This window comes from Misgurnus anguillicaudatus, chromosome 15, assembly GCF_027580225.2.
Source record: "Misgurnus anguillicaudatus chromosome 15, ASM2758022v2, whole genome shotgun sequence".
In the NCBI taxonomy this organism is placed as follows: Eukaryota; Metazoa; Chordata; class Actinopteri; order Cypriniformes; family Cobitidae; genus Misgurnus; species Misgurnus anguillicaudatus.
In genome coordinates, this window is record NC_073351.2 from 13,803,348 (window position 1) to 13,825,026 (window position 21,679).

General features: G+C 35.0%; 1 protein-coding gene across 3 annotated transcripts; it reads left to right on the top strand.

The window, feature by feature from the left end:
* The first annotated feature begins 5,421 nt into the window (after positions 1-5,421).
* LOC129419138 (uncharacterized protein C14orf132) lies at positions 5,422-18,892 on the top strand. 3 transcript variants are annotated; one of them, XM_073853438.1, is made up of 4 exons: positions 5,422-5,588; positions 13,414-13,562; positions 14,917-15,053; positions 17,676-18,892. In XM_073853438.1, exons 1-3 carry the CDS (start codon positions 5,562-5,564, stop codon positions 14,987-14,989), a joined length of 249 nt encoding a protein of 82 aa, XP_073709539.1. In that variant the 5' UTR covers positions 5,422-5,561; the 3' UTR covers positions 14,990-15,053; positions 17,676-18,892. The 3 variants fall into 3 exon arrangements, with proteins under 3 accessions (XP_073709539.1, XP_073709541.1, XP_073709540.1); XM_073853440.1 differs by having other exon boundaries at positions 5,435-5,588; positions 13,414-14,793; positions 17,676-18,882; XM_073853439.1 differs by having other exon boundaries at positions 5,435-5,588; positions 13,414-15,053; positions 17,676-18,879.
* Positions 18,893-21,679: the final 2,787 nt, after the last annotated feature.

The following is a 21,679-nucleotide window of genomic DNA, read 5'->3' on the forward strand; positions in this document are numbered from 1 at the left end:
TATAATATAGAATATATAAAAATATAAATAAATATATATACACATGTAAATATTTCTTAAATACATACATGAATGTGTGTGTATATGTACATAATAATTACACACAGCACACACTCATATATTACGCCAAAAATCACTTTTATTTTGTATGCGATTAATCACGATTAATCTTTTCCCAGCCCTATTTTTTATGCATCCAAAGCTCAAATTGGATCCAATAATTATGCACCTGCAGATGGTTGGCATCCCATGCAGCCCATTTCTGACTCTCTTTCCAGTTTTTCGTTTTCATTTGTCATGTACAGTGGAAAAGTAAAAGTAACCACTCTGATTTTAAATTAGACAAAAATGACCGGCGGGCTGAATAAAGATAATTGGAGGGCCGCATTTGGCCAGCAGACCACCAGTTGACTAGCCCTGCCCTAAACACTGCACATTCACTGTGAGACATGCTTATAATTGCTACAGAACTGAACATTCAGAATTTGTATGATAAACCAACACTGTGGTTGTTGGAGAAATTTTTTTAGATAAGTTTTCTAATACACAAGCTCAGTGTGTTGTCCATTATACTGTCTATAATGAATGAGCTCTTTGATGCCACATTATAAAAGATATAAAGAGTGTCACAAAGTAGAGAAAAATGTCAGGGTGCATGGAAATCCCCACATAGTAAATAGCTTCTTCTTGTGTGTCCCTCAGAGAGATTCACAGAACATAAAACCAGTGTTGTAGTCGAGACCACCTAAACCGAGACCAAGACCAGAGGGTGTCGAGACCAAGACTTTGAGGGGCCAAGACCAAGACCAAGATAAGACTGAGACCAAACACAGTCGAGACTTAGACAAGGCCAAGGCCACCAGTCTCGAGTACTAAGACACTAAATGAAACCAAAGAAGATTACATAGGCAATATAGATCTGCATTAATTTTGTGGTGGTTGTAGAAAAGTTTCCTAAACTTATTTGATTAAAAATCTGCAGATAATACTCTATAATATGAATATTAATCATAAAGCTGTGTGTATGTGGTATTTTTTATGTTTTGCTCACAGTGACTAGTAATGTATTAATTGACTAATTGATTTCCTTTGACGCAGTATTAATTTATAACAATAAATGAAAGCTCTCTACATCTTATCTATAACTCGACAGACCATAACAATCAATGATAACACAACGAGCTTAAAATCGCACATCATTAAACCATTATGGATTGTAGGGTTTGATAAAATTACTGTAGACGTGTTGTGCCTTCCCAGACATTCAAGAGTAAAGTATCATCCTTACTGTAAAATCATCTTTAACAATAACTAACTAAAACACTTTGTAGGCCTCTGTTATAGATTATGTGTAATCTAAATGGTTTTCAATAATCCTCAAAAGTTTAAACTGAGAGAGATGTATTACTGTGGATTCTCTTCTTGAAAATGAATTACATTTCATCAGTGCTATTGCGCCCTCTGTTGCTTATGTTATAAACTGCATGGATATTTGCAAAAAGCGTAAAAGATGCAAAACAGTTAGTACAGTGTGTTGGATTTGCGCAGGAAATGCGTGCATTATATTGTACTCAAGCAATCTTTAATGAATAGAGAAACAAAGAAGAAAAGAATGACATCACAACAAACGAAAGACTCTTACATCCATTCAAAGTTTTTGTTGCATCATAGGCCTACTTCTTCTAATCCAGCGCCGACTAGTTGACAAAAATGGAATTACAGAAACGGAAAAATATCGATTAAAGTTTTCTAAATCATTGTTTCTCAATCAGGGGTACAATGTAAACCAAGATTATGACCTTTTCTTATGTAATGCTTAGTTAACTTAAATAAACCATGATTGATGACGTATGCAGCCTGCGGAGGTCGCATGCAGGCTGCATACGTCATCAATCATGGTTTATTTAAGTTAACTAAGCATTACATTTGAAAGTCATAAGCATATTACTGCAATTCACAATTAACTATAGAATATTTGTCAACTTTATAATAGTTAAATTGCTTTCATACGACAGTCTTAATGACGTTGCAGCCTAGATATGCGACCTCCAGAGGCTGCAGGCTTTGGATTGAGAAACGGCCTGCGGTGCAGAGTGGAAGATAATCTGAGCGAGGGGATCTCTGTAAAAAAAGAAACTTACAGTAAGTTCTCAATCTTTTGCCAAAGACAGTTTACTGAAAGAGAAATTAAAGGGAATAGGTGTTGTAGGAATTATACAAACTTGTTGCAATAAACCCTTCAAGGTACATTGAATGACTATCGGGTGCGCGCGCAGCATGGGGTCAAACTGTTACCACTTAGGCTTTCTAGTTTAATCTAACAGGGCTGTAAAATGATGACTTAGCCTACCTGAAATGAAGTGAGCCCTACAAACACAAGCCTCTTTGATCTTTGCATTGTCCCAGTCTGCACGTTAATTGCTTGCAGCCTCATATGTTGTATTTTTTGTTTTTGAGATTCTGCAGGAATCCCGAAAAACTTAACGGAAGACCTGGTGCGATTTTCAAAGCCCACAACGCAAGTAGGCGTTTTTGACGATACCGAATAATACGCAACTCAATCTGCTGTAATGACTTTTTTGACCCCGACATGCGCAGTGGGAACCGCTTGTGGCGTGAACTGTGAAGGGGTCTATTGTTCAGCTTTTTGACTTGCGTGTTCTGAGGTACCAAAACGTCTTTAAATTTGTAAAAACCAAATGTGCTGTCCTTTTACAGATGTCAGATTAAAATGCTGTGAAGTGCTGCAGAATATGACTATTAAATCCATTTCTTACTGTAATCTCACAATGCCACTCACACTAAACACTATGCACCCATCATTCTTTCTGTCCTCTTGACAGAAGTGCTGGTAAACACCCCAAAGCAATTTATTTCCATCTCAGCTTAAGACACATTCTGTTCCTTTCTGTCATGTTTCATAAAATGAGTGTGCGTGCGTGCGTGTGCGTGCGTGTGTGTGTGCGTGTGTCTGTGGAGGGGGGTGCTTTGTGATCTTGAGAAGTCCCATCTGTTCCTGCACTAAGTGTCTTATACCCTCATTTCAGAAAGCAAGTCTTTACTTTTATGCAATAAGTCCATGTTTAATTTGGTTACTTGTTTACTTCCTGCATTCTTTTTATCTTATTATCTGTTTGATGTCCCTATAAATGGCTCGAATGAAATAAATCCTTCAAGATACTACAATAGCTTTAAGTATTCATACTGCATTACTTTAATAACTTCTGTAGTTTCCTAAAATATTGAAATTTGAATATTGTGGGCTTGTTTACCTCACACATATGAAACAATATAGACAAATTCTTTGCAATGTCTCCAACACTGTTATAATTTTAAACAATGCACAAACATATAGGCAGAACTACATGCAAATATACAGACGTTTGCACGAATCCTCGCTTTCCCAGCTCATCTCATCTCAAGGTCTCATGCTGTTATATCACACAGATAACTAGCAGCTGGCACAGTGCTGTATACTGCATGAAGCATTAACAAACCCTGCAACGTGATGAGCCCATCAATCCCACACAGAGCAGGTCTGCTAATGTCACGTCACATGATGAACATCTGAGTCAAAGGTAGACTGGGCACACACACACCACTGCACAGCATTGACTCTCATCATGCGTGATCAGGGCTCACACCAGTGCCTGTGGCTGTATCTGTACTGTCCACTGTACAGTATTATAAACACAGAACCACAAAACGGGACATTAAACTTGACTATAGCACAGTAGGTTATTATCAAATGCATAAATGTAAGGTAACTAATAAAGGGGTGTAAACACCTAAAGTAACTCTTGTTTTTATAGTGTTGGAGGCGTTATAATGGATATTATTTCTCTCTTCACTGCATTTTAACACTTATTCTTCAACACTGATTTTACGATGCTGTTTGTACAGTAGTCCACAGATGTCTGCTTCCATCATCCTGAAGCTGTTCCTCATCTTTTGCTATAACTTACTGTAATAGAGCAAATGCTCAAAAATTGTTTTAGCCTGAAGGTTAATAATATGAAACAGTTAAAGTGATTCAAGCTTCTAGCAATAAGACGTCTGTGAATAACAGATTGGCTCAGAATGACTAAGAATTCCTTGAAGGTTTACTTTATAACACATTACTGCTCTATATATAGAAGTAAACGTGCATATTTTTTTTGTAATATACCTATTACACATCTGGTCAAAAGTAAAACTGTGATGTATGTGCCAAATTGTTTGGCAGATATACAGTAACCCTAGACAATTAGTGATGCTCTGCAGTCATTTTCCAGATGCTGTTATACCCAGGAGACTCACAATTTGTGCAGAATTTAAAGGGAACGTGACATTTCTTTTAAAGAAAAATAATAATAGCTTTGTAACATTTAAGAATAACAAATAGTTTGATGATTCATAAAGTCATCGTGTTTCACTTCGTTCAAAGCCATTGTTTCACATCATGGATATAAATTGTAAATAGTGTTTCTGAGTGACATTTGTATTGCATTATTCGCTTTGTGAATATGCCTTAAAGAGCATAATGTCATATTATAAAAGCTTTCAAATTTAACATGCAGCACTAACTATTTAAAAATATATTTTTTAAGTTTTGCTAAGAAACCTGATGTAATAATACAATTTAATACTAATAATCTCTGGTTAATAATCAGTCAAATATTTTGTAAACATTTTTTTTTTAAGTTTATTAAATTACATGAATGAATGATATATATTATATAATAATTATTTAATATATTATATATATTTATATTGATAGTTTTACTTCACCACAGTAATCCAATAAATATATTTTCCTCATTTTCCACATTTTTATTCCTATTTCATAAGTTTAGTGTTTTGATTGAGAGAAAATATATTAATAATGAGTATATGTAATTTAATTTATAATATCTTTTATAATATACATATACACTGAACACTGTAAAGATTATATCATATTAACACATTTATGTTACAAATTAGGTTAAACAATTTCTAAGTTATGTAAAGTTATGAGAAGTTAAAATTTAAAAAAGTAGGTAGAATTGACTTGCAATTAAATTGTTATTACAAATTGTTATCACATATATACATATAAACCTATTCCTATTAAACTATTACTGTCCAGAAATAAAGATATATGCCCCCAAAGCAGGACATGAATTCACTGTATAGAAACAAGCCATTACATAGCCTAAAATAACAAAGAAGTTAAGAAAGCTTTTAAAAAGCATACAACAGCATTGCTAAGGAAGATGATAGTTTTTTCATCTCTCCAATTTTGTTAATGTTACTAGATGTGAATCAATAATTCATCAAAAATATAAAAGCAATATTGTTCACAGCCCAATAGTTCTGTGGGGCTGGGGCAGTGTCAAATGATTTGACTGTCAAAGAAAAAATCGCATAAATAATTCTGCAAGGATGATGTGCTCGCGCTCGTGCATGTCCGCAGCTGTATTCACTAAAGTGCGCGCAGCCGGGCAATAGCGCGCATAGAGAGAGGCGCGCCTCTGAATGAGAAGCACAGAAGAGAGTTTATCTTTACACATGCCACAGACACACAGCAGAAGATAAACATGGAGTTATCACTGATCGCAGCGCAGGTATGATTTACATTCTCATTGGCTCAAGAACAACAAATAAAGGTAGCCTACTGAATATTTTAATGTGGGGTGCATGATGTGTTCGTATTTGTGCTTATAGCCTTCTGAAATATAATTAGCATAAGTTTATACAAATGTGACGTGTCAGGCTGTCAGATGAATAATCTTTGGGAAAGATTTCAGTGGTGCCACATACTCTATATAATTCACTGGTATGTTGTTTTCAATGTAACGTATATGTACAATAAACTTTTGCTGGCTAAAGTATTTTTAAGAACTCATGAAATTACGTTTTTGCTTTTTGTGACTAAAGTCTGCTTTTGTATTTATGGAAGGTAACTTATTTATGTACTGGAAGTCTAGTTTTGCTAATAAATAGTATTGATGTAATAATACAATTTAATTCTAATAATCTCTGGTTAGAAATCAGTAAAATATTTGTAAAACTTTTTTTTAAGTTTATTAAATGAAAAAAAAAAAAAAAAAATATATATATATATATATATATATATATATATATATATATATATATATGATAACAACTTGTAATAACAACTTAATTATGCATGTCACTTCTACCTACTTTTTTACATTTTGACTTCTGATATGTTGACATAACTTAGTTGTTTAACTTAATGAAATTACCTATACTCATTATTAATCCAAAACACAAAATTTTTGAAATAGGAATAGCAAAATGTGAAAAATGCACTGAAAAAAAATTATTCATTCAATCTACTCAATTTTTTAAGGTAAGTGGTTGCAATCAATTTATTTAAAGGAACAGTATGTAAGAAATTTATATCAATTAATTATAAAATGGCCCTGATATGTCACTAGACATTAAGAAATCATTTTCATTTTAAATACTTATATCACTGACAACAGTGGTCCGGCCAGGATATTGTCATTTTAAAAGTGGAGTTGCAGCCCTCAACTGATGTTTATGTTGTCATTTTGTGTATTGGCCACCAGTTGTGTGATTGCAGTACCAGTTTTAGCCACAAGTTTTGTGATTGCAATACCAGTTTTGGCCACAATCCTACATACTGTTCCTTTAAGGTACATTTAAACATAAGTTTTTTATTTTATTTTATTTTACTAATCTTTTCAGTCTAAATGTAGCTTAAATAAATTGTTTGCAACCACTTACCTTAAAAGATGAATGAATCATTTTTTTCAGTGATAGTTTTTGTGTTATGTAAAGTAATGCAAATTATCAGTTATTCATTGTGTGTTTTGCATAGTTTGAGTATAGTGCAAAAAACTGCTATGTAATGATTTAAAGACAATTGTATGTCTACATATTGGATATATTGTATGATTGGATGTGCCATAGACACAGACTGGCTGTTTATAAACAATAAACTATGAACTATGAAATGTTTGGTATGCATTCAAACAGACAATACATGTCTCATGTTCAGGCTACATAAAATTATTATATTTTAATTAATATTTAATTCACAGATATTTAGTATTGGTGTTTCCTATCAATAGTTTATTTTTAATAATGTCTGGCTGATTACCTTATATAATTAAAACAGACCAGCAAATTATATAATTCATTTAGATTCATATGTTCATTGTTTGTATGTTTATATGTAAGGAATAATTGATGACGGGCCATTGAATTATATGAAAATAATGCACACCCAAGGTGCAATGCGTTAATCCGTTACACCGCGGGTGTGCATTCCTCTTATACCACGGTTACCACAAACATTGCTCTGGTGCCTATTTTTAAGACATTTGAAAAGTTAGGTGTGCGGTTATCAGAAATTAATGCACACCCACACATTTCTCAGCCAATCAGAATACAGCATTCAACAGACCCGTGGTATAAGCCTATTTAAAACATGAAACTCATGCTATTTTAATTGCCGTGTAAATTCATGTACCACCTCTAAGCAACATTTAACAGTGTGTATAAATTCATCTAAGTGCCATATTGTAGATGTGCCACCTTTACACTGTAAATATGACCTAATGTGAAGATGACTTTCCTAAAGTTTACATGAAAGGCATCTCAGAGATTCATAAGCAGCTCAATGGCAGGAAATGACAGTGAGAAGCAATGTCATCCAGCTCCACCCATATCTATCCCAGCAGGTCACAGAGATCTCTGCAACATAATTCAGTGACAGATGAGGCAGAGCATCTGAGGGCGGAGGGAATTGGGCGGGCACGTTCTGTTTCACTCATCCAGCTGATTCATCCAGAATAGGTAGCAACATTCAACTTTCAAAGAGAATGAGTAGTTCTTATAGATAGATAGAAACTAGTAATCATTAAAACATGTCTAAAAAAGGCAATCTTTGACTTACACACAGAGCTGACAAATTAAAGTAAAATCCAAAAAGATCTCAAGAGAGTTTGTAGTAAAAACATATAATCTCTAAATGATTGATCAAATAAATATAATAATTACAGATTTCTTGACTTTGTTAAGCAAAATTGTGTGTTTATGAATACTAAAATGTATACTATTTAAAACTTTGTATGCTTTACATTCAAATATAACCATGCAGAAATGAGAAATATTGTTTTACCTGAGGCTAAAACTTTCTTTAATCTGACTGTCAAAGCAGTTGGGTAGATGGATAGATCTTTCCACTTACAGTACAGTCTGCCTTGAGGTCTTGATGAAAACTACTGTAGTAATATAGTGAAATTTAACTGGATTACATTGATGATGGATGATATTTAATGCATTTTGCAGAAGATCTAACTAGCACTAGAGCAAATCTAAGCTGGTTTATTAACTTAGAAGAGAGATGAAACAAATAAACAGAAAAGAGGTGACGAAGAAAAATGATGTTTCAGATATACACAATTTATCCCAGTAAAGAGATGTTATTTACAAAATTGCTCACTGTAGTGTATATTATTTTGACTGCTTTGATTTATGTTTAAGATGTAGATATCTTATATAAAGATATAATGGCAGTTTTCCTGGACAGGGTATAGATTAATCCAGGACTAGGCCAATTAGGACATCTAAGTATTTTTTACAAAGACGCCTTTGTTAAAACAATACGCATCTTGTGACAAAAAAAAATGGCACTGATATATTTTAAGATATGTTAAATTAAAGAAACACTCCACTTTTTTTGTAAAATATGTTCATTTTCCAGCTCCCCTAGAGTTAAACATCTGAGTTTTGGAATTCATTCACCTGATCTCCGGTTCTGGTGGTACCACTTTTAGCATAGCTTACCATAATTAATTGAATCTGATTAGAGCATTAGCATCACGCTAATGAGTTTTGATATTTTTCCTATTTAAAGGATTAGTCCATTTTCTTAAAAGAAAAATCCAGATAATTTACTCACCACCATGTCATCCAAAATGTTGATGTCTTTCTTTGTTCAGTCGAGAAGAAATTATGTTTTTTGAGGAAAACATTCCAGGATTTTTCTCAATTTAATGGACTTTAGTAGAGCCCAACATTTAATACTTAACCTAACACTTAACAGTTTTTTTCAACGGAGTTTCAAAGGACTATAAACGATCACAAACGAGGCATAAGGGTCTTATCTAGCAAAACGATTGTCATTTTTGACAATAAAAATAACAAATATACACTTTTAAAGCACAACTTCTCATCATGTAGATCCGGTCGTGATGCGCCAGCTGACCCCACGCAATACGTCATGACGTCAAGAGGTCACAGAGGACGAACGCGAAACTCCGCCCCAGTGTTTACAAGTGTTGAGAAAAGGACCGTCCCTACGTTGTTGTATGTGGAATGATACTAATTAATGTCTTTGTGTCAGTTTATTGTTTAAAATGGTCCGCAAATGTCCGTTTTATATATGTAACACGTCACCTCCCTACGTCACTACGCATTTATGTTAGGTCGCGCTGCACCGGACCTAGACGAAAAGTTGTGGTGTAAAAGTACATATTTTTTATTTTTCTTGTCAAAAATGACAATCGTTTTGCTAGATAAGACCCTTATGCCTCGTTTGGGATTGTTTATAGTCCTTTGAAACTCCGTTGAAAAAACTGTTAAGTGTTGAGTTAAGTATTAAATGTTTGGCTCTATTAAAGTCCATTAAAATGAGAAAAATCCTGCAATGTTTTGCTCAAAAAGCATAATTTCTTCTTGACTGAACAAAGAAAGACATCAACATTTTGGATGACATGGTGGTGAGTAAATTATCTGGATTTTTCTTTTAAGAAAATGGACTAATCCTTTAAAACTTGACTCTTCTGTAGTTACATTGTGTAGTAAGACCGACAGAAAATGAAAAGTTGTGATTTTCTAGGTCGATTCCCTGTCCGGGAATCCGCCCAATAATCTTTTCCACTAAATTACTACATAAAAGTAAAACAAAACAAAACATGCTTTCAGCCATTAATAGTCTTATCTTTAAAACCAGTTTTATTTCCTTGTGACATAACTTTAATTTTCTTTTATTAAAATACTTTCTCCTATCGCAGTTTATGGCGCAGAGACAACACAATCTCATGACAATTTGTACATATTTGGTAATTAATATGATGCCAACTTTGAAAATTTGATTTGGCCCCTATGACATTGGGTTTAGGGGCGGGGTTTAGGGTTATGGTATCATTATTGTTTTTTTTTTCTTTTTAATAATCGTACATTTTTGTATGATTCATTTCGAATTAGCCCACTTTTAAAATATAAAAGAATTTCTGAGATCGGGTTATCTCTATGCCTGACCAATTAAAGCAGGGGTGGGGAATCCTGGGTCCTTGAGGGCCACTGTCCTGCAGAGTTTAGCTCCAACTGTAAAAAAAATCAGTAGAAATTACAGTGTTACTTGCAGCTGGTTGCCGGTAACTTACCGTACCATAAATAACAAATGAAGAGTTTCGTTGCAAAACGAGATAAATCCATTTTTTAACATTTTTGTCAACACATGTTTATTATTATGTTATCATGTTATTATTTAGTTTTATGGTGCTACTTAGCTGTATTTTTTAAGTTATCTCGTTTTGCAACGAAACTCTTCAAATTTAAATCTATGGTAAATGACTGACAACCACCTGCAAGTAACACTGTTTTTTTACAATAATTAAACACACCTGAATTTAATTTTCAAGTAATCCTGAAGACTTTTGCTGCGTCCGAAACCGCCTACTTCATATAGTACGCGAAAAGCAGTAGGCGAGGCGAGTAGTATGTCCGAATACATAGTATTCGAAAAACAGTATGCGAAAAGTACCCGGATGACCTACTACTTCCGGTTAGATTATGCAGTGTGCATACGATGGACACTTCACTATCCCATGATGCCCCGGGAGAGGAGTTATCCAAAGAAGAAGAGGCATGCGGCTGTTTTCGCGCTGAAATGACAATAATGTGATGACGACGTATGTTACGTGATGTATGGTGGATGTAGTACGTCCGAATCTCATTCATACTACCAGGATTCATACTATACAGTACCTACTGTTTTAACGCCAAGTAAGTAGGTACTTCATCTAATTCAGTATTTACTATACAGTATGCGGTTTCGGACGCAGCATTTGATTAGGGTTGGAACTAAACTCTGCAGGACAGTGGCCCTCCAGGACCCAGGGTTCCCCACCCCTGAATTAAAGTGTACATTTACTGATTATTACCCATAATTCTTGTTTTTTGACTGAGCTAGAAAGAGTGAGCCCAAACCTTGATGTTATAGCACATACACATGTATGCTCTAACTATCAAATACACAAGCACATACTGTCTGACACACAAACACTTAAATACACATGTAGATATGCACACACTGTAGTTATGCATGTGGATCTAGAAAGTGTGGTTAGATAAAGCAGGAAAAGCAGCTTTGGCTGTTTGTAATAGACGTGCCAGTAGCTGAATAATGTGGGATTTACTGTGTGATGAATAAAGACAGCAGATCAGTAGAGGATGACTGTAATCTGTTTGAAGCAATTCCACTGCAGTCAGATTACTCTCGCTCTTACACACATGCAGATCTGGATACAATCTGTCTCAGTGATGTGTTAGACATCTTCCTCTTCAGTCTGTTTTAAACTGAAACCCGACTAAAGGTACTTTAATTTTATTTGTTTTAACTGATATTTACTGCTTAGGCATGTCTCTCCTTTATGTCATCCTTGTTGTAAAATTAACCTATAACCCATTTCAAGGTGTGCTTGTGATTATTTGCATGTATGCATACATTATCTTGACTTTATCCATCCATGACTTGACAGTATGATGCTTTTGCAAATGCTTGGCGGTCTGATTTTAATAACAATGGAGTTCACATTGAAATAGATTTTTTGCAAACTTTGGTAACCTGGTATATCTGATGTGTTTATTTGCATTAAACATCTTTTTTATGGAAAGGAAGATATTGACAGTGGATTTGGTTTAGTGATGGTTGGTACTTAATTCTTTATGATGGGGCTGTGGAGTCAACTGAGGCAAAAGACATTATAAAACTTTTATAAGTGACATTTGCACAGCTTTAGAGTGATGTGTTTAAAAAGCTGCACTTTTGAAAATTTGTGTTTGTTTTACATCAGTCCAGTTCAACTAAATTTCTGTTCAGTCTTTAATTTGGTTAGAGTTTAATTTTATTTTTCAGATTTCGGCTGCATACTCTAATATCATGCATCTCAGCATTAACAGGAAAGTTATTAAAATGATTCATTCTCTTAAGGGCAGTGTTTTGAAGAGACATGTGATGGTATTCCCTTCTCTGTCGAGTTTGGTTAACTGATAGTTGCCTAAAGCATGCCTGCTCTAAAAGAACGTACAGACATCTTTCATTTTATGAAAAAAATTACTGTTTTCTTGGAGGACCCCTCATAAGTGAGCCAGGGTTCCCACAGGTCCTTAAAATCCTTGAAAGTGTGTGAATCTGGGTGAAAAAATTCAAGGCCCAGGGAAGTTTTTGAAAATATACATACATAGATACAGGTCATTGAAAGTGCTTGAATCTATTTTTTCTGGAAAAAAATCCACATTCCCTGTGTAGTGTAGGATAATATCATAAAAATTCTAGACTTTTTAAGCACACGTGCTAAACTGTTGCTAAAATGCTTATATCTTCTGCATGTGAATGTTGATTCATACCAAAATGCTTTTTTGCATAGTTGTGTTTGACACGTGAAAACGTCTCGGGTTATGTATGTAACTGTTGTTCCCCGAGAAGGGAACGAGACGCTGCGTCTCCCTTGTCATACTTCCTGCATCCTTGTAACGCCGTCTTTGGCAATATTTCAGATAGCGATATACTTCCTGCACCCTGTCTTTGCCGTTAAGCCTCACCATTGGTTGATTTTGATATACACATTCAGACGCACTTACCCCTGGAGTCGTCCCCAAAGTGTCACCGCAGTGACCCAGCGTGAGTTCCCTCGAAAGGAAACTGTAACAATGTATCTTAAAAGGTAACACAATGTAATTGCTCTCACTTGAAATGTGTCCCCACATTTAGTTCTTGAATTATTTGAGGGTATTGCACCTGGAAAGTCCTTGAAAGGTCCTTGAATTTGAAGTTAGCCAAGTTGGGGGAACCCTGGTGAGCATTACCAATTGAAATGAATTGTAAATTCAAGTTGATTAAACTTAAAAATGTAAGTGCAACAAGGAATTTCTACAGTGCTCTTATCATTTTGGAGATCAGAGAAGCAAAAGGACAAATAATGCCCTGCCTCTGTTTCTCCAGACCGCTGACATCATTTACCAGACACAAATGGGAGCTTTTGGAAACGTATTGTGATAAACACAAAAATTATTAAATGTTTTCACAATCAAACTGCTCAAAGTCATTTTGACTTTGCTCACAGTGATAATCTGTGCCTTACCTCATGGGTTTTTCTCTTCTTACAGCATTTTCAAGCAGTCAGCGGGGCCTTCATGGATTCTCCATGCAATGACAACTCATCCCATCAGACTTCCACCTCCAACCTCAATGCAAACTTCTCCCGACCAGCCGAACAGGAAGAAGAGGGCAAGTTCTCCAGCGATGCCATCTGGCTGTGGGTGGCTGTCATTGCAACTATTGGCAACATTGTTGTGGTAGCCGTGGTGTGTGCCTGTGCCTTTTAGACCCCGTAGTGTGCAAGAACACAGCCTGACCACCTGATCCTTCACACTTTAGCACACTTTAGTATGCCGTAACTTCAGTCTCTTCTATCGCCAGAAGTTTCCCTAACTGGTTAAATTATAATGCTTTATATGTCAACCTTTTGATTTTTCTGAGTTTAAAAGTTACCACGTATTCTATTAATAGTTTGGTTATATAAGCCTGGTATTATGTAAATCCCCTTTGAAAGTCCAGTTGTACTGTAGATCAACACAGATTCCAGATGTGATGATTATCAAATCCTTCTGTTATTAAATCAAATCCGGGAACATGTCTCTGAATAAGGCACATCAAAGTGCATGTGTTGGTGAGTGTAAGTCAATGCTAAATTAGGGACAGATGGTGGTTGTCCAGTGGGTCTACACATTACCCGCTTTTTTAGGATGCTGTCTGGTAGCAAAATGGTGCAGTAACCAGTCTCTACCAGCAGAGGCTCACTTGCTCATGATGTCCAGACAAATCATGACCACTTTGGTTAAAAGCACACAGAGCAACAGTGTTGTTTACACTTTTGGGGTTACTGTATAGCTTCTGAAATATGATTTCAGTACTTTAACATGCATGGACAAAATTTTTCAAATGAATGGTAAATAATACTGCAGCAAACAAATACAGATGAATTATGAGTGACAAGTCTTCTTCTTTTCCATTTAGTTGGGTATTTAATTTGGTCAGTCCCATTTTATAACATTAACAAACTTGGCTAATCATGAACTCTGTCGGCTTCAGTGTGTCCAGTGTGCACACACATTTTTATGTGCACATATGTGCAAAATATCATTACTGCATGAATAATCCTGAATCTCATCTTCTCCGGGTTACAGGCATTCCACCTCTTTAATTCAATTACACCTGACACATTTTAATTCCTATAATTCTCCTCTGTTCTGTGTAAGTTAATAATGCTCTGCTGGATCTAAGTGAGACATTATGTTTTACAGTGTTTAATTAAACTGTGGTAAACTCATTCTGTGTGTTTTTAGTACAGGGATATAGAGTAAACATGAACAGACTGTGTTGTTTAAATGCCAAAGGTTAGACCCAAAATATTTCGCCATAGGGAGATCCTATCATCCATTACTTGTCATCCATTACTTTGCTCTGTGGTGCGGCTGACTTAAGAGGTAGTAGTTACGTGTTGTGTATTTCTTTTCCTGCTATTTTCTTCAGGAGTTTGGCAAAAGAGCTGTTTTTGGGCATAGTGTGATTTTAGAAATGTGACACAATGGAGTGTCTGATTAACACAGGTTGTGTGCTTGGCTCCGGAGTCAGTGGAGACACAGGGGCACACCACCAACTCAACTTTACAATGTGCCTTAGGGAAATATCATTCTGCCATCTCATGCTCCAATGGAAACAGAGTTTAGATTATCTTATTATGGAGGTAAATGTTTCTTATATTGTCTCTTAGATTCTTTACAATTAATTTTTGTGTTGTGATCGTTTTTCAGTGGCATTCTCGCGGGTCTCCGCATTTTTCCGTGGCCCTGCTGCGGACTGTCTTTTTGCGTGGCGTTCTCGCGGATTGGTTGCTCGACTGTTTTGTCCTATTTTCTTACCATTTTCGCTTTGGTTTAGGGTTAGATTTACATGAAATGACCTCCCTACCCAAACCCAACTCTAACCCCAACGCCAGGGGACAATTGTTTAAAGTTTAGAAAATATAAAAGAATAAATCAGAAAAAATAGTATGAACCAATAGTTAAAGTAACATACTAACGCAAACACCAAATCTAACCCTAAATCGAAGCGAAAATGGTTTGAAAATAGGAAAAAGCAGTTGAGTAACCAATCCGTGAGAATGCCACGGAAAAAGACAGTCCGTAGCAGGGCCACGGAAAAATGCGGAGATCCGTGAGAATGCCACGGAAAAATGAGCACAAAATTCAGTGACTATCCCACTTCGTGAGATCATGTTGGTTAAAATAGACAAAATATATATTTGAAAAGTCAATGCAATCTCATGAGAATTCGTACATATTTTACGAGTTGGCTAATTCGTATTAATTCATACGATCGTAAATTTTTGTACGATTTGCCTTGACCCCTGTGGCATTGGGGTTAGGGGTTGGGTTTCATTGTTGTTGTTTTTTTTCATGAAAATCTTATGTTTTGCACAATTAACTTTGTATGAATTCATATCAATTAGCCAACTCGTAAAATATGTACGAATTCTCGTGAGAGCTCAGATGCAAAACCCTCTAAGCGCATACATACATACATACATACATACATAACATATTATGTGTGCTCAGACCATTCGGTCAATACTATTATCTGGCATTTAGCGGATTTTGCCTTTGAACTCATCATGTTTTTTTTCATTATTTAAGTTGATGCTTTATGTTTTTTGCAAGTGAGATCATAAATATTTGTATATTTCTTTATGTCTATATTGATGCACCGATGTATCGGGCGCCGATATTTATCGGCCGATTTTTTATGAATTTTAAACCATCGGCATATCGGCAATAGCACAAGAAAGGCCGATACCGATTGTTTATTAATTAACCACATAAAGGCAATGAATTGCATGTCTGTTGTTCAATTAAAAATATTTAATGTTCTGTTGTGCACTATACTTAAGCACCGACAGAAAACCTTTGTTGAGCTGTCTCAAATGTCTTGAACAATAAAAGAAACAGACTGCACTTTAGTGGGGGGAAAGAAGTCCAACTTTTTTTGAAGTAGCAATCGGTATCGGCATCGGTATCGGCCAGAAGTTGTCTGTTTAAATCAGTATCGGTATCAGCCCAAAAAAATCCTATCGGTGCATCTATAGGTAACACTTTACAGTAAGGTTGTATTTGTTAACAATTAGTTAATATATTAGCTAACATGAACTATCAATAAACAATACTTCTACAGCATTAATCTAAGTTCATGTTAGTTTTAGCTTTTACTGATATATTATTAACTCTTTCCCCACCATTGACAAGTTATCTCGTCAATCCACAAATCCGCTATTATCCAACAGGTGGCGCACTTCCGCAACTTATAAAACCCGGAATTATCGCCCTAGGGCAAACAGCTGTATGTCTTACTGTGGGTTTACACCAGATGCAAGTTCAACGATTTGCGCGAGTAGATTACATACAAAGTCAATGCAAAGACGCGATCAGACTCGTCCTCCCGTGGGGCGATGCGAATGACGCGATATGGTGGCGCGTTTGCCGTGAAAACATCAGTTGAGGGCTGCAACTCCACGTTTTAAATGACAATATCCTGGCCAGACCACTGTTGTCAGTGATATAAGTATTGGAAATGAAAATGATTTCTTAATGTCTAGTGACATATCAGGGCCATTTTATGATCCATTGATATAAATTTCTTACATACTGTTCTTTTAAACTGTTACATTAAACATTAACACAATGCACCATGAACTATAATGAAAAACTTTATTGACATTAACTAACATTAACAACAATTATTAAATGCTGAACAACTATATTTTTATAGGCCTACTATAAAACCATTGGCTTGACACAAGTCAGCCGGCCTTTACAAACAAATTAACTGCTTTTACCTTGAGTCAGGGTTCTAATCGCCCTAAAAAAATGATTTTGTGACCTTCTAACTGTATGTTTTCCATACATATTTTCATCCATTTTCATAAACAGATAGTCTTTCATTTCTGCATAAACAAAAGATATCCAAAGTACAAAAACATGATTTAAAAGTACAAGGTCAAAAAAGGCTTCATCAACTGTTAATGGCAATTACAAAGCATGCCTGCAACATTGAACTGTTTTGGTCATTTGGCAGGTGCATTTCACTAAAGCAACTTAAAGTGCATTCAATATATACATTGCTTATATTAGTATGTGTGATCCCTAGGAGTCAAAACAATGACTTTTGTATTAACATAATGATAAACGATAATGACTGATCTCCAATTTGCTTAGAGTTTGCTTGCTGTATATTTATAAGAGTGTTACTGATGCAATATTTTAAGTTCTGCAATCTTTATGTGACTTTTCACACATTTCTTCTTGTCTTTCAGACTAGAAGAAACATGTTAACCTAAAGGACATTTGTATTATAAGAACAAACAACTCAAAACAAAGAGTGCTTTGGTTGCTGCCAAAGTGCAATGGGAACCTGTTTAAAGACACTCTGTTGTGCTTTGTCAATGAACAGAGACATACAGAACGTATTATATTGTTCCAGTGGTTGTAAAAAATAATAATTTTAAAGTTCTTGAGCATGCTTTGCGTTATATACATAATATGCCATTTACATAATTTTCACAACTTGTCTTTATTTAAGTTTACTTAAGTTATTATGCATGAGAAAAGCAGTTAATGAGTGCAAATTAGATAGAATAAAAGGTCATTTCATAATAAGTTCAGTTACATCAAATGATAAAATAAATATTCATTATTTAATAATGTATAACATTACATATTTGTATTATATTTTCTACATTGTTAGTATAAACATGAAATAGTAATACAGTATGTTATAATATTCATGAATGCAATTATTTTGTTAATATTGTTTGTTCATATAGTGTATGTATAACCTATATTTTGTCTTCGATCATGGCATTTAAGATTATAAAGAATATCTTGTTTATTTACACTGATACTGAGTTTATCCCATACGCATCTTTAAATAAATTGTTAAAAGGCTTAGTTCCTGATGCAGGACCCGTGTTCTTTGGTTTGATTGAAATCTGTTTTTGATGTTATTTATCCCATTTACTTAAACGAACATCTTTCACAAATAAATTGCATCTGTGCAGTCTTATGGACATTCACAGATCTGGTGAAAAAAGCAGGTCTGTTTCAGCTTGAAAGCTCAGCACATTTTGTTGTTTTTTACTCTCATACATTTGACCTGAAAGGACCTGTGTCCTCTGTCTGACTCTTCTGATCTGAACACTTTACCATCTGCAGGAAATAAACCAATTGTGTGATTGCCGTCTGTGCATTTAATAGCCACTCAGCAAGTAACTGCACACCCCAAAACACCAGCGAACATCACTGATGTAGAACCACAGATAAAGTTTAACTCTTTCAAGCTGTCTCTCTCACACCTATACCAATAATAGCGTGGTTATGGCATGTAGCTTGGCAAATTCATAGCTATTTTATGAGTTGGCTTATTTGGGTGAATTCATATGATATCTGTACATTGTATGAATTAATAGGAATTAGCCACCTCATGAAATACTAACAAATTCCCATGAGATCAGGCTGGACATCTTCAGTACCACACTGTAAGCCCAGATAAGTTGAATATACTTAAAAAAAATGAAGCAAACTTGTTGCCCTAAAAACTTTAAGCAATGATTACTTAAAAACTTTAAGTGAAGTTTACTTAAACATATAAACTGTTCTAACAACAATTTTAAGTTGAATAGACTTCTTCCAATATTCCTGCACTCTTAACCCAGATTAGTTGACATTACTAGAAATTTGTGAGGAAACCCCTTGCATATAACTTTAGTTTTTATCACTTTATATTACTTTTGATGTTATAAATGGTATTATAACACAGAATTGATGACTGATTTTAAGTCAGTCATTGAATAAACGTGATTCTCCACAGAAACACACACAAAACTGTGTTTTTGACATGCATTGCCAGTACTGTGGAGAGAAATACAATAAAGGGTTCTGGACAGGTTTCATGTACGGAAACACTGATCACCTGAACGGTGACTTTACAAAATTATAATTTACAAAAAAACAACATCAATAATATAAGAGCTTAAACCTATATGACATTTTATTTACAAATATTTAAGTAGTGAAAGTTCTTATCAGTTTTTATTCTGTGAAAAAGCAGAAAATAATCAAAGTATTCAGGCGCAAAGGATTATGGGTATTCCTCACAACATGAACTAATAATTTTAAGTTCATTCTACTTGAATGTTTTAGTTTAATGGATTTTTTAAGCTTAAAAGTTAAATCAACTAAACTTTTTAAGCTTTGGCTTCAAAACAGAAAATTTTAAGTGATGTTTATTTGATTGTTTAAGTAAAGACAATATCAGGGTTAACAGTGTATAGCAGGGGGCTAAATGAACCATGTCAGCCAGACAGACCTTTTCTCCTTGGCCTGGATTAGAAGACATATCCAAATCTGTCTTATACCCATACCCATGGGTTTAAATGCAGGAATTGGGTATTTAAAGTGACATGACATCTGGTGATGAATGCAATGGCCATGTCTACATTAATTGTGATAATTGTTTTCCAATCACATTGTACATTTATTCTTTTTGTGTCATCGTGGCCTGTCAAAACATCTATTTAATCTGTTGTCTTTAACTTATTATGCTTATTCTCAAGGATTTTCTAAATGTCTGGTCATAACATTAACAGTGACCTAATACCAAACATTTGCCTAAATACGGTTGTTTCCCAAAATTCAATCTGGACTCTTAATCTTACTGATTATTAGTTCACACTGTTCTTTTGTCTAAAGCAAACAGACTGGCTCACGTATGCATGCGAATTATAAAATATATTCCACAGGAAGGGTTTGATGAAAGGAGGATTTCTTCATCTCTGATCCCATACAGTATCCTGCAGATATTAGGACATTAGGAGTCAGCTCTGTTCCAGAAGTCTTCTTATTATTCAGGATGGTCTTCTTAGAAATCTTACTCAGGATGTGTTGGCCAAAACATACCACTGACACATTCATCTCCTCTATCTGCAGTGTTTAAGAGTCTTGGTCACACTGACAGAAGTCATTAAGATCCCCATAAGACGCAGTTTCCCAGAAGGTCTCCACATGGTGTGATGCTGAATCACAGGGTTTAGTTTACTGGACTTCCTTCCACAAATTAAATTCACCATATACAAAAACAGCCCTTTATTTTCTTCTCTCAGACACAAGGGGATTATGTATCAACCTCTGATATGCTTTTTTTAGCAGGAGATCAAGTGTATTAAGCCCCTGTCAGGTTTTAAAATATTGCAGTTGCTTTATTCTTTGTTACATATGCAGGCAAGAATTTAACTTTTCTTTCAACTGTAGTAATAATAGCTTTGGACTTGGATGTGCAATATTAAGATGAATAAACATGAGCATAAAACGACAGATTCACACTATATGGTTAACATTATACTGTATGTGTTTTTTAATGTTTGTCTCTGGTGTGGAGTTAATAAAGAGCATCTATGGTCTGATTCACGTTTTTACATTTCCTTTGGTGTGTAAGTGTGTATTAGTTCATGTTAAGGATATACAAAAGGTACAAAACCCCAAAGTAAACGATGATGCAAAGTATCGTTTCCAACGTTAATCTCTTTTCTTGGACTACAACAAACACATGGACGTAGGCAAAAGTTGACTTCCTGGGATTGGTGATGTAGACAAGACCGACATTATCATAATTCCTCCGCTTGGACTCACAGTCTGTAAGTTAACTCCTGTTAGCATTGCATTTTGAGCAATTTTTTTCAAACATGCTAAGGAGCGTCACATTTCCGGCTGACGTCAGAGGTATTCAGGCCAATCACATCGTACAGATCAACTGGCAAATCAGGGACCCACCGCTTTTCAAATCGATGAGTTTTGTACAAAATTCGTGTATTTAGGAAGAGAGTGAAATCTGGAGCAACAAAAATGTACGGTATGTGGTAAATAATGTGTTTTTGAACCATAAACCATGTGAACCCATTGTATTATCGTAAATACACAAAATAGCATTGTTTTTAGCAATGAAATAGGTGCACTTTATTGCAAAGGCCCAGCAGCTGAAAATCAAGGGCATCGAACATAAATGTGACCTGGACCACAAAACCAGTCATAAGGGTATTTTTTTTTTAAATTGAGATGTATACATCATCAAAAGATAATAAATAAGCTTTCCATTGATGTATGGTTTGTTATGATAGGACATTTGGCCGAGATACAACTAGTAGAAAAAAAATTGAGATTAATCTCCTTTAAAGTTGACTAAATAAAGTTTTGTTATGGTAGGAAATTTACAAAAAAATCTTCATGGATCCTTGCATAATAACCTAATGATTTTTGGCATAAAAGA